This window comes from Capra hircus, chromosome 5, assembly GCF_001704415.2.
Source record: "Capra hircus breed San Clemente chromosome 5, ASM170441v1, whole genome shotgun sequence".
In the NCBI taxonomy this organism is placed as follows: Eukaryota; Metazoa; Chordata; class Mammalia; order Artiodactyla; family Bovidae; genus Capra; species Capra hircus.
Window position 1 is genome coordinate 96,582,775 of NC_030812.1, and position 23,367 is coordinate 96,606,141.

The window sequence follows — 23,367 nt, forward strand, 5'->3', positions numbered from 1 at the left end:
TCTGTGGGTATAATCACCAACAAGGAGGGGCCTAGCGCCCCTGTCTCACTGCTTTCAAATCCTCATGAAAAGCTAACCAATTTATTTCAGGTTGAGCAACACGTAGGTAACACGCAACACAAAAAGGTTGCTTCTCTGCTTTACAGCAATGGTTCTAAACTAGGGGCAAGCTTGCCTGCTGTGTGGGGTGGGGGAGGCGTTTGACAATGTCTGGGGACAATTTTGGTCATTATATCTGGGGTGGAGGATGCTGTGACAGAGGCCTGGGATGCTGCTAAAGATCTTATACAATATATAGCAAGTCCCCTATATACAAATGAGTTCCATTCCAAGAGTGCATTTGTTTAAGTCCAACTTATTCACAAGTCCAACACAGTCTAGGTACCCAATTAACACAATCGGCTGTATAGTACTGTACTGTAATAGGTTTATAATACTTTTCACACAAATAGTACATAAAAAATATGAACATTTTTAATATTACAGTATAGTACCTTGAAGGCTTCCCTGGTGGTGCAACGGTAAAGAATGTGCCTGCCATTGCAGGAGACGCGGGTTCGATCCCTGGGTCAGGACGATCCCCTGGAGAGGGAAATGGCAACCCACTCCAGTATTCTTGCCTGAGAAATTCCAGGGATAGGAGAGCCTGGTGGGCTATATAGTCCATGGGGTGGCAGGAGAGTCAGACATGACTGAGTACTAACACACGGTATCTTGAAAAGTACAGCAGTACCAGCTACATCACCGCTGCTTTTATTCTTGCTTCTGGACAGTCCAGGCTTGAATAAAGGTATAGAGGACTACTGTACTCTGTACAGTGCTGTAAAGCAAAGTACACAAGAGCACAACCACTTTAGAGAATACACGCCAGACATGTGAACTAACTTAAGTGATTAGACATGGGATCCCACGTTTGCATCTTTGAAAGCTTGCAACTTGGAAGGTTCGTATGTAGGGGACTTACTGTAATGCACAAAAGAATGCCATCCCCCCGCCAACAAAGGATTATTTAACCGAAATATCGAGAGTGCCCAGCTTGAGAAACCTTGCTTACAGAAGCATGGGTTTTACACCACTGCAGGGGGGTGGCTGTCTGCAGCTATTTTTTTTTTTTTTTCCTGCCTTGATTCTAGATGGGCCATTACCTAGAAGCAGAAAGCTGATAAATCCAGTGCAGCCAACCCTGTGCTGATACGCAGAGATGTGTTTACAGCAGGCAACTGCTTGTGCTCTGCTGTGGCGTAGGGAAACAGAAGCCATATGTGCACAGCAGCCAGCCGGGAGGGGGAGAAGCCGAGGCAGAGAACACAAATCTGTGCTTCCTGGCTTCACCGGAGCAGAGGGACCGCAGCTGCAAATGCCGCTAAACCTTCTCACCTTTGGTGGCAGGTGGTGTGGAGTGAGGCTGGGAAAGGCAGGAATCTGCAATCACGCCTTATAGCTGAGATCAAGCCTCCAGACAGAACCCAGTAAGACCTGCCCCTCTCCCTCAAATGTGGTGGCAGCGGGGAATTTGCATCCAGGCACCACTGGGACTAGAGATGCTGTTCCAGAAACGCACGCCTTTAAAACAAACTGGAACCTCTAGTCTCCTCAAGCCCCTTTTCTTATTTTCTACCCCATTACTGTGCTGGTACTGTGTTACCTTTTTAAAAAGGCCATCCTGAAACTTCCTTCTCTTTTAGGGCTGATTTCTTAGAGGTCCCAATGAAAAGAAAGCGCAGTGACTCAGCTAGAGTGTGTAAAGCCAGGACACTTGGGAGACTCCTGTTGAGGTGGAGTCTGCCAAAGTCTCCAAGGGTCTCCTCAAAATACAGTGGGCAAAGCCTCGGGGGAGGTGAGCAGGAGGGAAGAAGTCAGTCTCCAAGGAACCTAGGGTTCTTTGAAGGTCTGCACGTCAGAGGCCAGTATCACTTGGAACAAACGTTCAGACACAAGGCTTTGTTTGGGTCAAGGCCCCCACACCCATGCCGGTGGGCAGTGGTGCTGGCCGTACCCACTGTCCTCCCCTGTTCAACCCTTGAGCAGAGCAGGGACACTAACTCGTAGAAATTAACCTGTTTGTGCTAATATTTGCGTAGTGTTTCTTTAGTGCTCAAGTGCCCAGAAATGGGAATTAGTATCTGCATTATTATCGATAAGGCAACTGGGCTTCAGCAATCTTAAATACCTCAGCCTGGGAGTCAAAGGCTACATTCTAATTGTGTTGATTCCAGATGCTATATGCTCTTCCCCAGGAATCGTCCGAGCAGCCGTGGATGAAGGCTCTGGGTCAGCAGAGGGTTACCTGCCTGAGATAGCGCGGGAGGACATGGCTAAATCCCCGAGGCCCCTTGGCTTACTGAGATGATACCCACGACCCTGTCCTTTTTTCCAAACACAATATCTACAAATGTGTGTGTGCATATTGCCACACCTCACCACAAAGGCTGCCCTCATCACTTGATACAATCCATTAAGACTGGCCTTTTAGGAGGTCTTTCTCTCTTCAGGGCTGCTCCTGAAGCAATACAAGTCCATGTACGTCCTGAGGATGAGCCCCCAGGTGCTGTCCCTGGAGTCTTGGGCTTATCTGATGTCTGATTAGATGATTAGAGGCTCCAGGGTTGAAAGTCTGTGCTTACAGAGCTCATCCAGCCAATATAACCAGATCAAAAGAGGACGGTGCTCTGTGACAAGTAAGCAATATGGGAAACTCGATGTCTCCTTAATGAGAAACCTTTTGTTTCTGTTAAAAATACAACCTTGAGAGAGAATACATATATTCTCAGATCCTTTGAGGATCTCAGATTGCCAGGCCAGCATTATCAGAGGGTTGGAAGTGAAGTGCACAGGGCCTGGGGGTGGTGTGGGGAGAATTCTGTTTTATCTGCAGTAGAATCAACTCACCAGTGAGATCCTCAAACCATGAAGAAGCTCACGTTTGCAGAGAAAAGCGAGAGATGTCATCACCGACTCAATGAACATGTATCTGAGGAAACTCAGGGAGATGGTGAACAACAGGGAAGTCTGGTGTGGTGCAGTCCCTGGGGTTGCAAAGAGTCAGACACAACTGAACAACAATAGCAAAAGTTGTGAGGTAAGCATAGGACAAGATGTTCTCTATTTGGATGGTCCATGGACTTTGAACAACCAACTCTGTACAGGCTTCTCTAGCCCCTACTTTTGTGGAGCAGATGAGTAACTTCGAATGGATTATCAACCACATTGCCAATGAATCTTGCTTCCTTAGCCGACTTTTTGGATTAAGGCCAAGGAAGGGATAAGCAATCTGGTAACTCAGGTTTTAGTGGAACTGTAGAAATTTAAGAAAGCCAAAATGACTTCGTTTTTTTCTTTTAAAACTGAGGTGTCTATGGTTAAAACCAAAGCGGGGAGCTTAGCTTGTCTGATGGCATTAAGTGAGAAGCTTCACCCTATCACCGAGCAAAATGCCTGGCACAGAGAGAGACATGAGAATTTTAGAATGAGTGAGTGATCTGAACTACACAGTTCAAGTAGGCAGCCCGACACTTTCTGTTCTTCAGCTGTATTTTATGTTAATAATGTTATTGTAAGTACTCTGGGCGGCTCAGCAATTAGCGTGCCATCAGGACTTATCTCCCTCCTTACATCGCTTGCCATTGTTCCCTCCACATGTCTTAGGCATGCCTCATTCTTTGAGGTGTAATTCCTGGAGAGCAACGACGGCATTTTCTACCCTGTGAATCCTCCATACCTATGATTTCAAAGCAGACTGTGCCCCAGAACAGGGAGCGGCGGACTCTTTCTGTACAAGGCCCATCAGTAAATATAATATTTCAGGCTTTGTGGGCTGTCCTGTGTCAGCTGTACCTCCTCAACCCCACCAAAGCAGCCACAGACAATACTAAGTGAATGGGTTTGGCCGTGTGCCAATAAAACTTGACTTACAAAGACAGGCGGTGGCTGACGTGGCCCATAGGCCAGCGTTTCCAGTCCCTGGGCCTAAGGAAACAAATGCGCTGGAAAGAACACTGGATGAAGCTCGAGGCTGAATGCTTGACGTGCCCGAAGCTCAGTTTCTCCATCTGTAAAAGATGCTTCTAGCTTTGAAGTCAATGAGTTGTAAGAATGATTTCCAATATTATACTGAAAACACAGCATCACCCTTGCTACCCTTCTTCAATTTATGGTGCTCACTGCCAGTACCAGTCTTTGGCTATGAAACACATCAGTGAGACGCAGGCCAGTAAAACTTTGGTGGGCTAAGAAAATGCTAGAAGGTGACATATGCTTTCACCTCCCCCAAGTAATCCTTTCCTGAAGATAACAGAAAATAGTGCAGAAAGAAGCAACTTGCTCAGCATCGCACATACCACTGGCTCTTCAGTTAAAAAAAAAACCAAAACAAAAACAAAACCCAGGAGGGAAAGCTATATGCACTTATAGCTGATTCACATTACTGTATGGCAGAAACCAAAGCAATATTGTAAAGCAATTATCCCCTAATTAAAAATAAATTAAAAAACAGAATCCAGGAATCTTCTCATTCTGTCCCACAAATGCCAGCCATTTCAACTTATTAAACTCAGTAACAGTCCTTATTCTTTGGAAAATAAACACCACCTTTCAGAATAAGCCACACGTTCTATTTCAATTGATCTAATTTGTGGTTTGTATTTAAACTGTCAACTACCTCCTAGATGAATATTTACTGAATATTTTACTGAATCTTTTTCTACCAGGTAAATACCTAAGTAAACTACCACAACTTGCATGCAATCTCTAAAGTGTATGATGCGTCCCAATTTCGGAGAGATTAAAACATGAGAAAAACTGAATTGAAAAATCCATTTTTAACAAACCTAGATTCTGGAGTTTACATTTCTATGTGAAACCTAGAACAAATATACTGGGGCTTATCTTGCTTTGGAGTTTTCTCTATCTAGAATGACCTCTTTTTCCTCTAATCTCTACTTGTTCATATTCTAAGCATTCACTAAGCCTAGCCAAAAGCCAGCTCCCCATGAAGGCCTCCTGACACCCCTACTCTGATCTCTTACAGCACTTAATGGGAGTCCCTGGAAGGTACCGTGAGCTTCAGTTGTAGTCAACTGTCTTCAGCTCTTTCACAACAAAGATCGTGTCTTACAATCTCCTTGAACACCCAACCCCCATGAATGCAGATGAGTGCCATAAACACAGAAGGTGTCCAAAGGCATATGCCCAGGACTATCTGAGTGGACAAGACCTTTTTATCCACAGTCACAAGCACTGTTCTTACCCATATCCTCCAGCTACAGTCTCTGTCAGCGTGACACAGCAGCACCTTTGGTGCCCTCTAGGCTCAGATGGCCAGTTCAAGTGCTATGTATGAAGCAGGGCACCCAAAGCTGGTGCTCTGGGACAGCCCAGAGGGATGGGGTGGGGAGGGGATTCAGGATGGAGGGGACACATGTATACCTGTGGCCAATTCATGTTAATGTACAGCAAAAATCATCACAATATTGTAATTATCTCCCAATTAAAATAAATACATATAAAAAAAGCATAAGGAGCTAAGTTTTCTCACCTAAAAGCTGCTTTATAGAGATCTGAAGGGCTTTTATCACTGTTCAGTAATGAAAGGACTTCACACTGTACGTAAGAATCACTCAATGAATTCGACTGCCAATAAAAGAATAAATTCCACAAGGATCTGAGTTGTTCAAGAAGATACCAAAATGGGGTGGAGAGACAGGGAGATCCCAAATGAAACAAAGGAGCCTGGAATTATGATGGGTTCTATTCACAGGGTCTCAGGATTAAGACTAAATATTAGATCATAGATTTCCATCTTCTTTCACCCTTCAGAAACACTGCCTTTTGATTATATTAGCTAATCCTGGATTTGGTCAAATTACTGAACACAGACATATGGAGATTACGAAATCTGGGAATATACCAACAGAGTAGAACAATTTTTAAGACAGCCATATTAAAAAATTTCTAGACCTACTAAACAAGGGAAAAACAGCTCTAAGTCTAAACAATTTAACTTGACACATGGGGCTTATCGTGGATTCCTAAGAAGTCTGTGGCGAAGACGGCATTACAGAGGAGGTGACAAGACAGATGGTGATCAGGAAGTGGGGGGGGGATGGTGCTAGCGAGGGCTGTCCTGTAGCCACATCATCCAGCCACCATGGCCTCCACTTCTCTGCGCTCAGTTTCCTCCATGGCTTCCCCTGTAAATGATCCCTTCCATATAAAATGAATTCAGCAATGACTAGCTCCTTTTGCAGAGCTGTCCTGAGGATTACAAACAAGTAGCAAGTACCCTCAGAATGTTCAGAATTGCTGTAAAGACCATGCAAGAAACGAGACAACACGGCAGATCCAGACAAGAAGGGAATTCCTGGAAAGCTCAAAACAGGTCGTTTATATTACTCACAGGAATACACTGACCCCATGCTCTTCCTCCATCTACCTGGGAAACGCACATGCTTTGCAGAATAAGCAAAGCTACGTTGACCCCTGTTCTTTCTTTTCACAATTTTTTTTTTCCTCCCCATCATTAAAAAAATTTTACGTAAAGGTAGACAGAACAATAACGTAAATCTCTATGCATCCAATACCCAGCCATATAGCCCTTGGGTTATAACTAACCTTATTTTACCCACAGAAGGAAATGGCAACCCACTCCAGTATTCCTGCCTGGGAATTCCCATAGACAGAGGAGCCTGGTGGGCTACGGTCCATGGGATCGCAGAGTTGGACATGACTTAGCGAATGAACCACCACAACTATGCTTTCCTCACTCCCAGCCCTGTGGGATGCTTTTGAATCACATTCTAAGCATAGACCATTTCACTTTTCATAGTTTTTTTTTTTTTTCTTTTTGAAACATGTAAGTCATAGCTCTTTGATTTTCTTGATTCAACATTCCTGATGTAACTTATTTAGTGGTAAAATTGAGGTGCTATCAGAGGTGCCCTTGGGGCCAGAGAAAAATTTAGAAACAAATGACTTCAACAAAAAAGAGACAGCAAGTCAAGACAGAGGTGAAGTAGCCTTAGGACCTGTGTTATCGTGATGTTGTGAGCCTTGCTTCATCCTGTGGTTCAGCTGGATCTCAGTCCTACAGCATCAGCTCAAGGAGGAAGGAGAATGTCTCACGTTTCCCTGGACAGTGTGACCTCTCTTCTGCCTCCATGTCTCTCTTGCACTGTTCTTTAGTTGCTAAGTTGTGTCTGACTCTTTGCGACCCCCTGGACTGTAGCCCACCAGGCTCCTCTATCCATGGGATTTCCCATGCAAGAATACTGGAGTGGGTTGCCATTTTCTCCTCCAGGGGAATCTTCCTGACCTAGGGATCAAACCCATGTCTCCTGTGTCTCCAGCACTGTCAGGCAGATTCTTTACCACTGAGCCACCAGGGAAGCCAGTCTTCCCGTTACTGGACCCATAACCACTTTCAACTTTGAGCTATCTTCCTTCCTCAATTCCTCCAGTCAAAATGCTTCTTACTGGGATTTTTCTGGTGGTCCAGTGGCTAAGATTCCACACTCCCAATGCAGGGGGGCCTGGGTTCCATCCCTGGTGGGGGAACTAGATCCCACATGCCACAACTAAGAGTTTGCATTCCACAGCTAAGATCCAGTGCAGTCAAATAAATAAAATATTAAAAACTTTTTTCTCTGCATTGCATCCACACCACACAATAGGTACTCAATAAATGCTTGTGCTTCGACTGAACGGGGCAGAGGGCTTATCTCCTTTTGTCTTATACCTTAGTGGTTTTCACACTTGTCTCTCCTAGTAAATTTTAAATCCCCGCGGAAGTAATTGTGTTTAATCAGCTCTGTGTCCTCTATGTCCTAATGAGTTTATCTGCACACAGTAAGTGCTCAAAAAGTGTCTCGTGACCAGAGAGAAGCTCTAGGAAAAGCCCTAACTTTGCTAAGAGGTGAGAGGATTATAAAAGCTTCTGGAGAATGACTTCATGTAAATTATGGGCTGCTGCTGCTGCTAAGTCACTTCACTTGTGTCCGACTCTGTGCGACCCCAGAGACAGCAGGACAGCAGCCCACCAGCCCCCCCCCCCCCCCGCCCGTCCCTGGGATTCTCCAGGCAAAAACACTGGAGTGGGTTGCCATTTCCTTCTCCACATGAGCAAAAATACAACATGGGGATTTTTTTCACTGGTTTCTCATCTTAGGGAAACAAATTTGGGCTTGTCATCATCAAAGGAAAAGAATTCGGGCGTGGCTTCCTCTGTGCAAATGACCGAACAACACCCTAATCCTACTTTTCTCTTCTGCCTCTTCCCAAGGTGAAGGCTACATGGAGTTACTGCCCAGAGGATGGAAATCCAGGCCTGAATCTGAGACAGAGGTCCTCTGTGCTGTGCCTGCTCATTAATTAGCCACTGGAAACTCCGGGACAGAGCCATTAACATGCTCATAAACCTTTGATTTTAAATGTTTTCGCTTAGCCACAATCCTAATGTGACTCTCCTTGTAAGCTGGTCGGAGGACATTTGTTTCTTCACATTTCTGAGGCTCATTAACTCCAGCAGCCCAGCGCCTCATTAACTAGCCCATTTAGGGAATTTCGTCTCCTGCCGGCAAAGCCTCCATCCCCTGCCTCCCAGAGCCTCTGGAGGGCACCTAATTGGGACGGCGTGGGGGCTCCCGGGAGGGCGGGGGGCTCACCCACCAGCTATCAAAGCCTCCCCCCTCCCCCTGGCCTCCCAGAGCCTCTGGAGGGCACCTAATTGGGATGGCGTGGGGGCTCCCGGGAGGGCGGGGGGCTCACCCACCTGCTATCCTCCCAATGGGCACAGCATGCTCCTCGGGCGGTGAGACGGAGACCATGATGTGGTTCATGTAGGCCAGGTCCTCCCGATGCGAGAGGTTGATGGGCTTCCCTTCCCGGTGCAGCCCGTCTTCGGAGAGCCGCGGCTGCTTGAAATCCACGGAGTGTCGGGGGTTTAGGATCAGAGGGTGCATGATCGGGCTGGGCATCAGCTGGATGACCCGCGTGCCCTCCTGCCGGGGGCTGGAGGGCCTCGGGTGGGGCTCGGATGACGGTGGGCAGTGGTTGTTCTCCATGGGAGACACTGACAGCGGGTAGGGCTCCTGGTGGTTGTTCTCCTGGTGGAGCCTCGGTCCCTGGGCCCTCTCGGCTGGGGAGAGGCGGCGGATCATGTTGTCCAGGGGGGACCGTAGGGGCCGCTGCTCGGGGTCGGGAGAAGGCCGGTGGTTTGTTGTGATGGGCGACCTGGAACGGTGCAACAGTTCAATGGTGGGAGGGTTCTGGTGTACGTTCTCGGCCGACGGCCTCGAGGTCCTCTGGACACCGTTATCTGTGGGGCAGAGGGAAGGACAGTCAGAGACCCCGATGGATGCTCAGGGGAGGGAACCCCACAACAGTTGTAAAGGTGACAAGCATGGAGCACGTGCAGGTGAGGGAAGACCCTTTTCCCCCAGATGTGGGGTCTTTTTCCCTGCTTAAAAAAAATTAAATTGCACATACTTGAAATTCTTTCCCTGCCCCTGGAGAAGTGAAGAATTTCTACCAGTATTCCATTTATCACCTATTCGTGGCTTATAAACACAAGGAAGCCACACACTCATTCTTTATTCATTCTTTATCTTTTTGTTACTTGACTCTTTGGTGTGGTTTTTCAGGGCCCCTGAGGGTCTCTCTCGAGAGGCTTTCACCGACTTACATTTTCATAACCCAATTTTCATATTCTCTGCTTCCAGGAGTTGTTGCTATTAATGATAAAGATGATGAAAATAATAAAGCAATTACTGTATATTCTATGGATTGGATTATATTGCTTAAAATTTACAACACACCCTGGTGACTCAGATGGTAAAGAATCTGCCTGCAGTGCAAGAGACCTCAGGTTTGACCCCTGGGTCAGGAAAACCCACTCCAGTATTCTTTCCTGGAGAATTCCATGGTCAGGGGAGCCTGGGGGCCTACAGTCCACAGAGTCACAACGCATTGCACACAACTGAAGCCACTAATCCTCTGACACAAGTAGAAGATGCTGCCGTTACTCCTGTTTATAACAGGAGAGAAAAATGGAGGCATAAAGAAGGTAAGCAGGGACTTCCCTGGCAGTCCAGTGGTTAAGAATCTGCCTTGCAATGAAGGGGAGAAGGATTCGATCCCTGTCAGGGAACTATGATTCCACATATCACCAGGCAACTAGGCCCGCACGGTCTATAGCCCATGGACCACAAGTTGAGAGTCCGAGCGCCCATGGCAAAAGATCCCACATGATGTGATGAAGATCTTGTGTGCCCCAACTAAGACTGACACAGTCAAATAAACAAATATTCTTAAATAAAAAGTTAAGCAACTTGCCCAAGGTCACCCAGATAAACTCTAGTCAGATTCTATAGTCTTATATGCCCACTAGAGCATCCACCTCTTTGCTATGTAGAAACTGGGGGCAGCGGAGGGTGGTGTGGGGTCAGGTGGGGGGAGTTGTATCAAACCCTGCTCTGAGCAGGCACAGTGGGCCTGATTTACAATGACAGTCTCGCACTTTAAACAACATTTAGAATCATGTTGTTTCTGAATGCACAGTCCCTACAAATGGTCAGACAGGTAGAGTGAAGGAGGAAGAGTGGACCCCTGAGAATAAATGCCTCCATCCTATCCCACCTGAATGCTCCAGTTGGAGACGTTTGAGCAAAGACAACAGGAGTGTACACAGCTCAGTAGCAGAAGTAGCTCCATGGGCTGGGATGAGGGAGGGACCAGCAAACATAGAGCTTTAGGAGGCCCTGTTCTTAACAGGGTCAGAAGTGCAGAAATCTGCCTACAGACACAGAGCTTTCTCCAGAGTCCCCCACTCATCTCAGTGAGGTTTCTCTGGCCACATCTATTCCCAGAGCTGTTTCACCAAAAGCATGCGTATACCTGCAGGTCCTTGTTCTGGTCAAAGACTTGTCCATGGTTCTAAATAAAGCAAGACAAAGTCATCTCCTTTCACCATGACGTCAGTATCTATATGAAGAACATATAAAGGGGACCTGGGAATCTGATAGGGTTAGCACACAAGAGTCGAAGGTGGTCATTTCCTAAAGTTTAACACAGGGATAACAGGAGAATGGGGACTCTGCTAGATCTCACCAATCATATGAGATGGTGAACAAAAGGAATACTGTTCATGATCATCTGCCTGAAAGCAAAGGGCTTACTTTATAATCACTATATAACATGCTGCTATGAATTTAAAAGTGCTTAGTCATTGGATGGCTTCCCAGGTGGTTCAGTGGTGGTTCAGCCTGCAACGCAGGAGATGCCAGAAATGCAGGTTTGATCCCTAGGTCAGCAAGATCCCTTGGAGGAGGAAATGGCAACCCACTCCAATATTCTTCCCTGGAGAATCCCATGGGCAGAGAAGCCTGGCAGGCTACAGTCTATAAAGTCACAAAGAGTTGGACATGACTAAGCATGCATACAATCATTGGAATAGCTACCGACAGAAGACTGGTTTAACACATGAGAGTCTCTCTCTAAATGGTGAAGGATACACAGCTATAAAATGGAATAAGGAGTACCTTGATGTTGTGCTACGGACCAGTCTCCAGGCGCTATGGTTAGATAAGTAAAGTAAGGTGAAGTTCTATGGTATGCTCTCATTTTTCTCCTCATAAAGAGGATTCCAGTTTCAATAATGGCAGAGTGACTTGTAGCAGACTAACTTTCCTGTGTGTCTGGATAAAACGTATTTATAAAAGTTATTGAGGGACTTCCTTGGCGGTTCAGTGGTTAAGACTCTGTGCTTCCAATGCAGGGGGTATAGATTCAATCCCTGGTCAGGGAACTAAGATCCCACATGCTTTGAGGTGTGGCCAAAAAAAAGTTATTGAGGGGATTTTAGTCTTGCAAGAAAGGAACTGTCCAGAGTGAGATCCAACTTTATACAGCTTTCACCCAGACAGTAAAGAATCTGCCTGCAATATGGGAGACCTGGGTTTGATCCCTGGGTTGGGAAGATCCCCTGGAGAAGGAAATAGCTACCCACTCAGCAGTATTCTGGCCTGGAGAATTCCATGGACAGAGGAGCCTGGTGGGCTACAGTCTATGGGGTTGCAAAGAATCGGACATGACTCAGTGACTTTCACTTTTTCACCCAGAGTGACCTCTCCAGTCCATGTAGTCTGGGGCAGCTAGAAAAAGAACAGAAAGTTGCTTGAGATGCCAGGGATAGAGTATGAAGCTACCAGAAGGGAGAGGGGGCGAAAACCACAAACCTGAGAAAATTTCCATAAAGAAGGGAGCCTCAGCCACCAATGGGCACATAAAATTCTCCCAAATCCTTAACATGTGCTCCTAAACAGCAACGTGCAGGGGAAACTCCAAGGAGCTCAATGAAAGGCAACAGCTGTATGGTTTAAAGACATGAGCAGAAATCTCAGCTGCTGGTCACAGTACTAGAGGAAGAGTTCAGAGTTGGAGATCTATCAAGGAAGACTCTGAAAACACCTCAGGCTATCTATTACCCCAGAACGGTCATACCTTTGGAGTAAGGACCAGTGCTCTAGGAAAAAGGGATCTGCCTGAGGACTAAAGGTAAAACCGAAATAGATGTTCCCTAGCCAATTATAAGATCTAGCTTCCACAAAATCAAAGTGATCAGCCAGTTATTTAACTGGTAGCAGGAAAATCAACACTCTTCAGGGGAATATAACATAATCCAGCGTCTCTATAACATGTTATTTATAATATTAAGTATCCACCAAAGATTTTCTAGACATGTAAAGAAACATAAAAATATGACCCATATTCAAGAAGGAAGGCAAGCAATAGAAAGAGGCTCAGATAATCTACATACCGGAAGGAGCCAATAAGAACTTTAAAACAGCTATTATAAATAAGTTCAAATACTTATTAATGGTGGTAATGACTGATAACAGATGAAGATCATCAGAAGAGAAAAAGGAACTCTTAAAAAAGGTTTTTGAACTGAAAAATACAGTACTTGAAATACTGGACTGGACAGACATAGCAGATGGGAGATGGGTTAGCAAATATGAAAACAGATCAATAAAGATTAAAGACAAAGAAACAGATCTTCAGTGACCTGTGGGAACAGTATGAAATGGTCTAAAAGAGATGTAATTGAAGTTCAAGAAAGTGAGATTTTTTTTTTTTAACAGAGGAGGGTTTTTACCTCCCACCAACACATTGGTCAGGGAGGCCTGGTGTGCTGCGATTCATGGGGTCACAAGGAGTCGGACACGACTGAGTGCCTGAACTGAACTGAAAACATTCTTAAAAACTGTGTTATTTTAAAGCAAATTATAGATTTTGATGGTGGTGGTTTAGTTGCTAAGTTGTGTCTGACTCTTGCGACTCTATGGACTGTAGCCTGCCAGGCTCCTCTGTCCATGGGATTTCCTAGGCAAGAATACTGGAGTGGATTGCCATTTCTTTCTCCAGGGGATATTCCCTACCCAGGGATTGAACCCACGTCTCCAGCATTGGCAGGCAGACTCTTTACCACTGAGCTACCAGGGAAGCCCCAGAAATTCTGATATCCTATCCTAAATACTTATGTGCTCATCTAAGAAAATAAGAGTTGGACACAACTGAGTGACTGAACTGAACTGAACTGAACTGAAGAAAATAAGATGATTTTCCTGCACAGTCACTGTAACATTGTCAAACAAGAAAAAACAAAGAATGAGGGAAAAAAAAAAGAAGAAGAAATAATGGCCAAACGGTCTTCAATTTGTTAACAACAGCAGCAATATACAAACTTAAAGACCCAAGAAGCTCAGAAAATTCCAAATAGGATAAATACAAAGAAAGCCACATCCAGGCACACAAACTGCTGAAAACCAAAAATAAACAGAAAATTGTGAAAGCAACCAGAGAGAAAATACACAGGGGGAAAGTTATACTAACTATGGCTAACTTCATTTTTAAACACCTAGAAAGAGTGTGCAAGCATGTGCACAAGAAAAATAAGGACAGACTTCCCTGGTGGTGCAGCAGCTAGGACTCTATGCTCCCAAGGCAGGGGGCCTGAATTTGATCCCTGGTCAGGGAACCATATGCCACAACTAAAGAGTGTGCATGCCTCAGCTAAGACCCAGCACTGCCAAATAAATGAATAATAAAAAATAAAATATTAAAAAAGAAAAGATATGGATGGAGACCTATAGATTGAAAGAGACTTAAGAAACACGTCAACTTTTTGCAATGAAAAAGCAGATCCTTGCTTAGATTGTGATTCAAACCAACTGTAAAAACATTTATGCAATAGCTGGAAAATGTGACATTAAGAAAATAGCTGATGATACTGAGGAACTATTAGTGTTCAGGTGATATGATGGCTCGGTGGTTATGATTTTATAAAGGAATTAAAGTGCTTAATCAACCTTGCAAGGGTATAGGTTGGGATGACAAGTCCTAACTTCCTCACTTTAATCTCAATGCAGACAAAAGCTTGCAGGACACTGATTAGCTCAGGAGTTAACTTTAATGGCTGAAATTATTAGTATGACAGAAATGATCTGCAGTCATCTGGGGACGAGGCAAATTTTTCTTTTCATAGCTAATATGGATCTTAATCCTGCATCCACAAAAATGAATTTCTCTTTTGTCCACATCACAGAATATCATCATTGTAAGCAATATTTAAGACAGTTGCATTTTGAAGTTTCATATATTTTATTCTAAATGCCATTTATAGATGTCTCCCTTTCCTTAAAAGCTTATTAAGGTTTAAAAATACTTAAGGATGATGAAGACCATGTACTGAGAAATCCTATTTCCTGAATCCATTTCCTGTCTTACAAATTTCAAAACGGACACAGGCTTTGGCCAGCAGCCTGGTTACCTGCAGGTTTTCTTTGATGTCCCAGGCGTCAAGGCTCAGTGGATGGGTGTGCACTTGGGGCAAGCCTTAGGAAGTCTGGGAGGACTATGAGAGGAAGAACTTTTCATGCCAAGGGTAAAAGAGGAACTGATGTAATGTCCTGGAGAGATTTCACTCTCTGTTCCTGCCCAGATTTTGGGAACAATGAGGGAGAGAGACAGTGCTCTGGCTTATCCATCTCTGATGTTACTTTTGACTCAGGATCTGGGCAGAAACAGGACTTGGATGGGCTTGATTTATTTATTTCTCTGCAGACACCACTGAAAGAGGAAGTACTTGATGAAGTTGATAACATTAACTGTGGAGAACTGGAACAGAGGGTATTTAATTCCAGGCTCCTGGTGGTCTGGGCACAACCACTGTCAAGGCTGAAAGGTCTGCAATGAGCCCTTCCAAGCTTTGTTTCAGTTTGCAAAAAGCACGCGCCCACGTATGGAGAGGGCTCTGATGTTGCTACCCTGCTGCCTCTGTTATTATAAGTTGGCAGCAGGGTATGGAAACTTATGAGACCAGAGCCGCCAGGCAGAGAAGCTCCGGACACAGGAAATGCACTAAGCGGACAGTGGGTGCATTAAATCCCCTAGATGTAGGAGTCTTCTGTCTAAAACAAGAAGATGTTTTTTTGGTCTGGCCTTGATGTCTGGGTTTGTTCTTGGTGAACTGCCCAGCTGGGAAACTGGGAAATTATCCACATTGCCCTTGGTCTGAAGGTCTTGATGTAGTAGGGAAACGTACAAGGAAGAGAGAGGAAAGGCCACATACAATTGGTCACTTGGGATTTAGAAAGGGGGTGGGGTGCGGTGGGGCAGGGAATGTAGCTGGGACTGGTAGGGGACCTCCTTCTGGTGGAAAGTACTTTCTGACCCCAAACCTTTCTCCTTGTAGACCTCTTCTAGACACAAATAACCCCTTCTTCTCACTACCAAAAAGCCCCCAATAAGGTAGGACCTTAAATGTGATGGTCACAAAAAGAAGTCTGATTTCTTTTCTCATCCTCTTTCCTTTTATTTATTAGTAAAGTTTCTCTACTTAAAATTCATCAAAATTTAACCCCATTTAATCACACTGGGCTTCCTTCGTGGCTCAGATGGTAAAGAATCTGCCTGCAATTCAGGAGACCCAAGTTTGATCCCTGCGTTGAGAAGATCCTCTGGAGAAGGAAAAGCCTACCCACTCCAGTATTCTTGCCTGGAGAACTGCATGGACAGTCCATGCGGTCCCAAAGAGTCTGATGTGACTGAGTGACTAACACTTTCCACTTATTCACATTATGTAATGAATAACTAGTAGAACTTAAAAACAAAGCAAAACTGCCTTTGGTTGAACTCTTGGTTTTTGACTAGGAAATTTCCAGGGCAGAGCAGAGGCTAAGGTCAAGTTTATGTCTCCCGTACCAGGATCACATTTCCCTGTTGTGTTATCCCTTAGGCTATGGATGATAATAAGAGCCATTGGTCAGGGAGATACAAATCAACAGCCCCAGCAGGTAACTCTCACTCATTATCCTTAGTACACTGGGATCCAGATTTTTTTTTCTCCCTGAAAACACCATTTCCCAGCTGTTTTGTAAAAGAGAAGCAGAAACCATGTGTGATAGAAAGACCTACACAAAAATTAAAGACTCTAGGTCTTGAGATGGAATTGAAAATAGATTTCATACATATAGTCAGGCTCTGTCACTTCTGTTAGGAGTTGATTTGTGCTCCCCTACTCCCAAATTCATGTGTTGAAGTCACCACCCCCCTAGTACTCCACAAAGAGATCTTATTTGGGAAAAGGGTCATTGCAGATGTATTTGGGTAAGAGAAGGTCATACTGGAGTAGGGGGCCCCTATTCTGACATGACTGCTGCCCCCCTGAACAGGGGAGGCTGGACACAGACAGGCACACGCTGCACAAACCAGAGAGGTATGTTTTGTCACAGTCCTTACAATACGAACTGAAGCAAAGGCCTTTCGGCGATGCCAACCATACGTGTGGTAGTCTTTCAGATGCACAGTATGTGAAGAGTAAGGAAATGTGGTCCTGGCTCTCATGGGTATCATAGTCCCATGGAGAAGGCAGACATGGGAAAACAACAACAGACCTACAGGTGCTGAATGAAGAGTCAAGGGACACAGGAGGTAAGCCACGCAAGACCCATAAGCCAAGGATCTCCAAAAATTGCTGGCAAACCACCAGATGCTGGGAGAGACACAGCACAGATATCCCCCCAGCTTCAGAAGGAACCCATCTTGCTGAGACCTTGCTCTTGGACTTCCGGCCTCTAGAACCCTGAAGCAACGCACTTCTGTTGTTCAAGCCATCCAGTGCATGGCAGCCCTAGAAACTATCCCTGCTATCGCCTTTCCAAGACGTTCAGCTAAGACTTCCCACTGACTCTGTGCCTGCCCATTTCAGTGTTCCCATCTCACTCAACTCCCCTGTCACATTCAGCGGTCACTGAATTCCCCTGTAGGCCCCGAGAAGAAAACTGCCCTAGCTTGGAGTGTAGGATTCACACAGGTCTGAGGTCAAACACAGTAAATCCTCTGGAAGCGTCTAGAATTTTATAATCATTGGGTGAAAGGGGTTGAAAGAAACTAAACATGGGAATTCCCTGGCTGTCCAGTGGTTAGGACTCTGTGCTCTCACTGCTGAGGGCTCAGGTTTGATCCCTGGTCAGGCAACTAAGATCATACAAGCTGTGTGGTGTGGCCAAACACTAAAAAAGAAACAAAACAGGGGACGTGTAGGGCTCTGAGGCTTAATCTTCATCACTGTGTGCGGGATGGCCTCCAAAGGGCCACCCCTGTTGGTGGTTCAGTGCAGACAGTGTAGGCAAGTCCACATCAGCCATAAAGGGGGCTCTGTGCTCCTGGCTGGACACTGGCTCTGCTCTTTGCAGGGGATGCAGAGGAGTTTCCCTCAGTCTCAAGAAAGCCCCACAAAAGAAGTGAATGGAGAAATCAAGCAATCAGGCTGCAGATGAGCCAAGTGGCCATTCGGAGGTAAATACTGTGAGCCATTTACAGGGAGGGGGTAAGGTAGTACGAGGGTCAGAGGGCAAAGAGCAAGATGATGTCATCAGAGGACTTCCTTCTCTGGAGGTGAGACCAGTCCCCTGCTAGCTCCCTTGTGTGCACGCCTGCTAAGTTGCTTCAGTCGTGTCCGACTCTTTGTGACCCTATGGACTGTAGCCCACCAGGCTCCTCTGTCCATGGGATTCTCCAGGTAAGAACACTGGAGTGGATTGCCATGGCCTCCTCCTGGGGATTTTCCCGACTCAGGGACTGAACCTGTGTCTCTTATCTCTCCTGCATTGGCAGGCAGTTTCTTTACCACTAGCGGCATCTGGGAAGCCCTCTGAGCCCTTATCTCAAAGAAATCAGATGGCAGTTCCCAAGGGGTAAGAGAAGGGACTGATGTTGAAGGTGAAACTCCAATACTTTGGCCACGTAATGGGAAGAGCTGACTCATTGGAAAAGACTCTGATGCTGGGAAAGGTTGAAGGCAGGAGGAGAAGGGGACGACAGAGGATGAGATGGTTGGATGGCATCACTGACTCAATGAACATGAGTTTGAGTAAACTCTGGGAGTTGGTGATGGACAGGGAGGCCTGGCATGCTGCGGTCCATGGGGTCGCAAAGAGTCGGACACGACTGCGTGACTGAACTGAACTGAAGAGGAAGTCTCCTGAACACTTCCTGGTTACCTAGGGAGAATTATTCCTGTGTATTAAGGATCTCTGGACCCTAAAACATTTAGCTCAATATAGCAAGTTAGCCTCTGGATTAAGGACAGCCTCCACACTCCTGGAGGACAGAGGAGGCAGGGAAGGGGCATGGGTCCCCCTCAGCAGGAGGCTGATGATACAGATGGATGAAAAGCAGTTCTGTGCACCACCCAGGATCTCCACGAGGTCCCATCACAACCTCATTCTGCATCAGGGACCGGGCCAGGGGTGAAACGTCATGCTGCCCTGGGCCATGACACATAAGAGGCAGAGCAGGAAGAGGTGGCCCTGGAGACAAAAGCGGGGTAAGGAAGAGAGGAACGAGGCTTAGTGCAGAGGAAAGTGCTTGGGTGCTCTGACACCGGGGACAACAGAAAGTCCTGGTGGGACCTTGTTACCTCTGCTGGACTCCACAGTCACAGGGATGAAAGGGTAGCAGAAAATGGTGACTGTCAGAGCTGAGGGTGAGAGGAGACGGACAGATTAATAGAAAGATTCCAAAGGTTCGTGGGGAACCTGTCATGTGTGAGGTACACAAAGAGTAGGCATCGCTTATTTTCAAAACAGCCTGTGTTCTCGATTGAGGCTGGCACATTAAATGTATTTCCCCATACAAGTCCTGCTATAGATGGCACCTGGTTAACCCATGAGGAAGTCCTAGGATAATGGTATGGGCAGGGAACAGGCCTTTCCTATGTCAGGATGCAGAAATTTGGTGTTTGCACAAAGTACATGTTATTGCAATAAAGGGAACGGTTAGGAAAATTGGAATCGGAATAGCATAGGGAACTGTAATCAATATTTTGTGATAACCTATAAGAGAAAAGAATTGGAAAAGATATATATATAGATATATCTATGTCTGTCTGTCTGTGGGAGATTTTTGTCTTGTTAAGTCCATTTATCCTGGGGCAGTCAATGATCCAAATGGGTTAATTCAGTCCAATTTAGTATGAGGTTTTAACATCATTAACTGAAGACATACACTAGGGTCTCAAAAGTTACCTCTGACTCTTTTTTGGTTTACATATACCAGCTTCAAGTATAGATGGTCCCAGACATATGATGGATTGACTTAGCAATTTTTTAATTTTACGTTGCTAGGACAGTGATATGCATTAGGTGGAAATGACACTTCAAAATTTTGAATTTCAGTCTTTTTTCGGGGCTAGTGATGTACAGGAGAAAACTCCTGTGGTGCTGGGTGGCGGCAGTGAGAACAGCTCTCAGTCAGCCTCATGATCACGAGGGTAAACAACTGATACCACCCTGTACCCAGATGACCGTTTCGTTTTTCACTTGCAGTACAGTGTTCAATAAATTACGTGAGACAGTCGACACTTTATTATCATCATTAAACCTTTTGGCTGCACTGCATGGCACGTGTGATCTTAGTTCCCTGAGCAGAGATTGAAGCCATGGTCCCTGCATTGGAAGAACAGACTCCTAACCACTGGGACACCAGGGAAGTCTCAACACTTTCTTATCAGACAGACTTTGCATTAGATGATTTTGCCCAACTACAGGCTAATGTAAGTGTTCCCAGCATGTTTAAGATAGGCTATGCTGTTTGACAGGCTAGGAGTAGTAAATGCATTTTCACCTTAGGATATTTTCAGTTTAAAGATGCATTTATCAGGCTGTACCCCCAATCTAAGTCTGAGAAGATCTATATTATGAAACAGGAACATTATAAGCAGGAGTGCTGGGACCTGCCAGTCTTTTGTACCCCATTCAGAGAATCTGTCTTGGCATCCTAATCTCCATAATTTTTCTACTTATTGTTTAATCATTTGTCCTATTTTCAGGGTACTTGCAAACACAAAAAAACTGATAAAAACATTATTCTGGTCAGCTCATTGATGTTGCTGTGAAATGAACACAGGTGCTGGAGCCAAGCGGGCCTGGTGTTAAGTCTAGCTTTGCCACTTGGTAGCTATGTGATTTGGAGAGGGCAATGGCACCCCACTCCAGTACTCTTGCCTGGAAAATCCCTTGGACAGAGGAGCCTGGTAGGCTGCAGTCCACAGGGTCGCTAAGAGTCAGACATGACTGAGCAACGTCACTTTCACTTTTCACTTTCATGCATTGGAGAAGGAAATGGCAACCCACTCCAGTGATCTTGCCTGGAGAATCCCAGGGACGGGGGAGCCTGGTGGGCTGCTGTCTATGGGGTCGCACAGGGTCGGACACAACTGAAGTGATTTAGCAGCAGCTATGTGATTTGGAGGCAGGCTACTTTATTACTGGTAGCCTCAACTGTCTTATCTATAAAGTGGAAATAATATTACCCTCTTCATAGAGTGGTTGTGAGGATTAAATGATTTAAACATGGAAAAGCTTACATGCTTGAAAGGGCCTGGCATACAATGAGAACCCAATAAATGTTAACTGTTATTTTGGGATTAGGAAGTAGATTCATACACCTCATCTCCTTTAATTATCTCATTAAAATTGTAGAAGAATTCCTTCCTCCAAAGCAGTCTTTGGGCAGCTGGATTTGATGGGTGAGGTCGGGGGAAGGGAAGTGGGATAATATTTTCTTCAGTAAAACAAGCATGTAAATAAAATTTCTCTGGTCTATCCCAGAATACAAGTCACCCTCCCCACGCTACACAAAGGAATGGCTTCTCTTATTATCTGGGCCATGACCATGGGCTAGCTGGAAGAAGAACTGAGAATGACAGCGCACTGACACCTAAAGTTTCCCATCCTCACTTCCAGTTTCCACATTCACCTGGTGGCAAGGAGCTGCCCCGGAGCAGAATCTCCACCTTAGAACCGTGTTGACTGCTACAGAAAGCAGTGACGGCACAGCAGGTGCGAACAGTTTCAAATTCCAGTGATGAAAAATCACCTCCCAGTCTCTCAGATGGGAGCACAGGAGAGGGTGGGACTAAAGGGTTGACATTATAGGAGGGTCCCCTGAAGAGGTAGTGAGATGGGAATATTTGAGAAACATAGGTCCTATTCTTCCTCCCTGGAAGCTTGTGCATGTCCAGTCCAACACGGGTGGCTCTGCAGAGCTGATCTCATTCAGAGGCCAGACCGGATCAGAAGCATATTTTAATTGCTCAGTGAGCTTTTAGGGAATCACTCATTCAAGCAGTTCTAATACCAAAGGACCAGTGGCAATCCAATGTATATTTTGGGATAAAGCTTATCTCCTTAAATATTCTATCGGAGCCCAAATTCACTGCTTCCAGAACCCAAAGTATCAAAAGAAGTTAATCATAGCTGTGTGTAACAAAATAAATGTGTTTTATAAGCATTTGTAGGGGCTTCCCTGGAGAAAGCAATGGCAACCCACTCCAGTACTCTTGCCTGGAAAATCCCATGGATGGAGGAGCCTGGTAGGTTGCAGTCCATGGGGTCGCTGTTCAGACACAACTGAGCAACTTCACTTTTACTTTTCATTTTCATGCACTGGAGAAGGAAATGGCAACCCACTCCACTGTTCTTGCCTGGAGAATCCCAGGGACGGGGGAGTGTAGTGGGCTGCCGTCTATGGGGTTGCACAGAGTTGGACCTGGTAGCTTAGTTGGTAAAGAATCTGCCTGCAGTGCAGGAGAACCAGGTTTGATCCCTGGATTGGGAAGATCCCTTGGAGAAGGAAATGGCAACCCACTCCAGTATTTTTGCTTGGAAAATCCTAGGGTCAGAGGAGCCTTTTGGGCTACAGTCCATGATGTCCCAAGAGCTGGACACAACTTAGCAACTAAACCACCACCACCGTGACCATTTGTGGGTCTGAAATTTCTAGAGATGTTGTGCCTCTTGGTTTTGGTGAAATATGTAGTCTCCGGCCTGCATAGCTATCTGTTGTTTAGTCGCTCAGTTGTGTCCCACTCTTGCGATCCCATAGACTGTAGCCTGGCAGGCTCCTCTGTCTACGGGATTCTCCAGGCAAGAATACTGGAGTGGGTTGCCATTGCCTTCTCCAGGGGATCTTCCCAACCCAGGGATTGAACTCACATCTCCTGCATTGGTAGGCAGGTTCTTTTTCTCTGAGCCACCAGGGAAGCCCCAATAGCTATCTAAACACCTAACTCATCTCAAGCAGATAAAATGTGTCACCAACCAAAGAAAAGCTATCTATTTAAAATGAGGTTTTCATCATGAAGCAAGTGAGTGACGCTACTCTTGGTTTGATTACTAAGAGGGGTAATATTATCAAAAGTTCTTGATAAGATGAGATAAACGAGAATTGATGCTCAGCACTTCTGAGCATCACCAGACAGGACATTGTTGTGTTTTTCTGGATTTTAGTCGCTCATGACTCTGAAGGTACAGAATGTGTCTTATTCATCTTCGTATCACCCAGGGAGACTCAGTCCCTAGGACGTGAGAGTTCTAAGATCTGAGACCATTTGGTTGAATTTCCTGTCTTGTAACTGGGGTGACTAAGGGAGACAGAAATGAGAAACTGAGCCCTTAGGACTGTCACAGCAGCAGAGAGGATTAGAACCCGGTTTCCTGATGGCCAGGTCCCATTCTTTGAAACATTATTTCTAAGCTGACCATGTGTCTAGAGTCCCATTTCACTGGATTAAGCGTCTGGGTACAGATGAAAAGTTATATAGTTATCTTAGTTATATAATAGTGCCTTCCCCAGCCCTTCCATAACTACGTAAGAGTGAAAATGTTAGTCCCTCAGTCATGCCTGACTCATTGTGACCCCCACGAATTGTAGCCCATCAGGCTCCTCTGTCTATGGGATTCTCCAGGCAAGAATACTGGAGTCATTCCCTTCTCCAGGGGATCTTCCCAACCCAGGGATCGAACCTGGGTC

General features: G+C 45.5%; 1 protein-coding gene across 2 annotated transcripts in view; it reads right to left on the reverse strand.

The window, feature by feature from the left end:
* Positions 1 to 23,367, reverse strand: part of ETV6 (ETS variant 6) — a 286,627-nt gene that overhangs the window by 12,342 nt on the left and 250,918 nt on the right. For both annotated transcript variants that reach the window (XM_005680827.3, XM_018048473.1), the window contains exon 5: positions 8,765 to 9,310. In XM_005680827.3, coding sequence (XP_005680884.1) covers positions 8,765 to 9,310 — 546 coding nt within the window. The remainder of the gene's footprint in view (positions 1 to 8,764; positions 9,311 to 23,367) is intronic.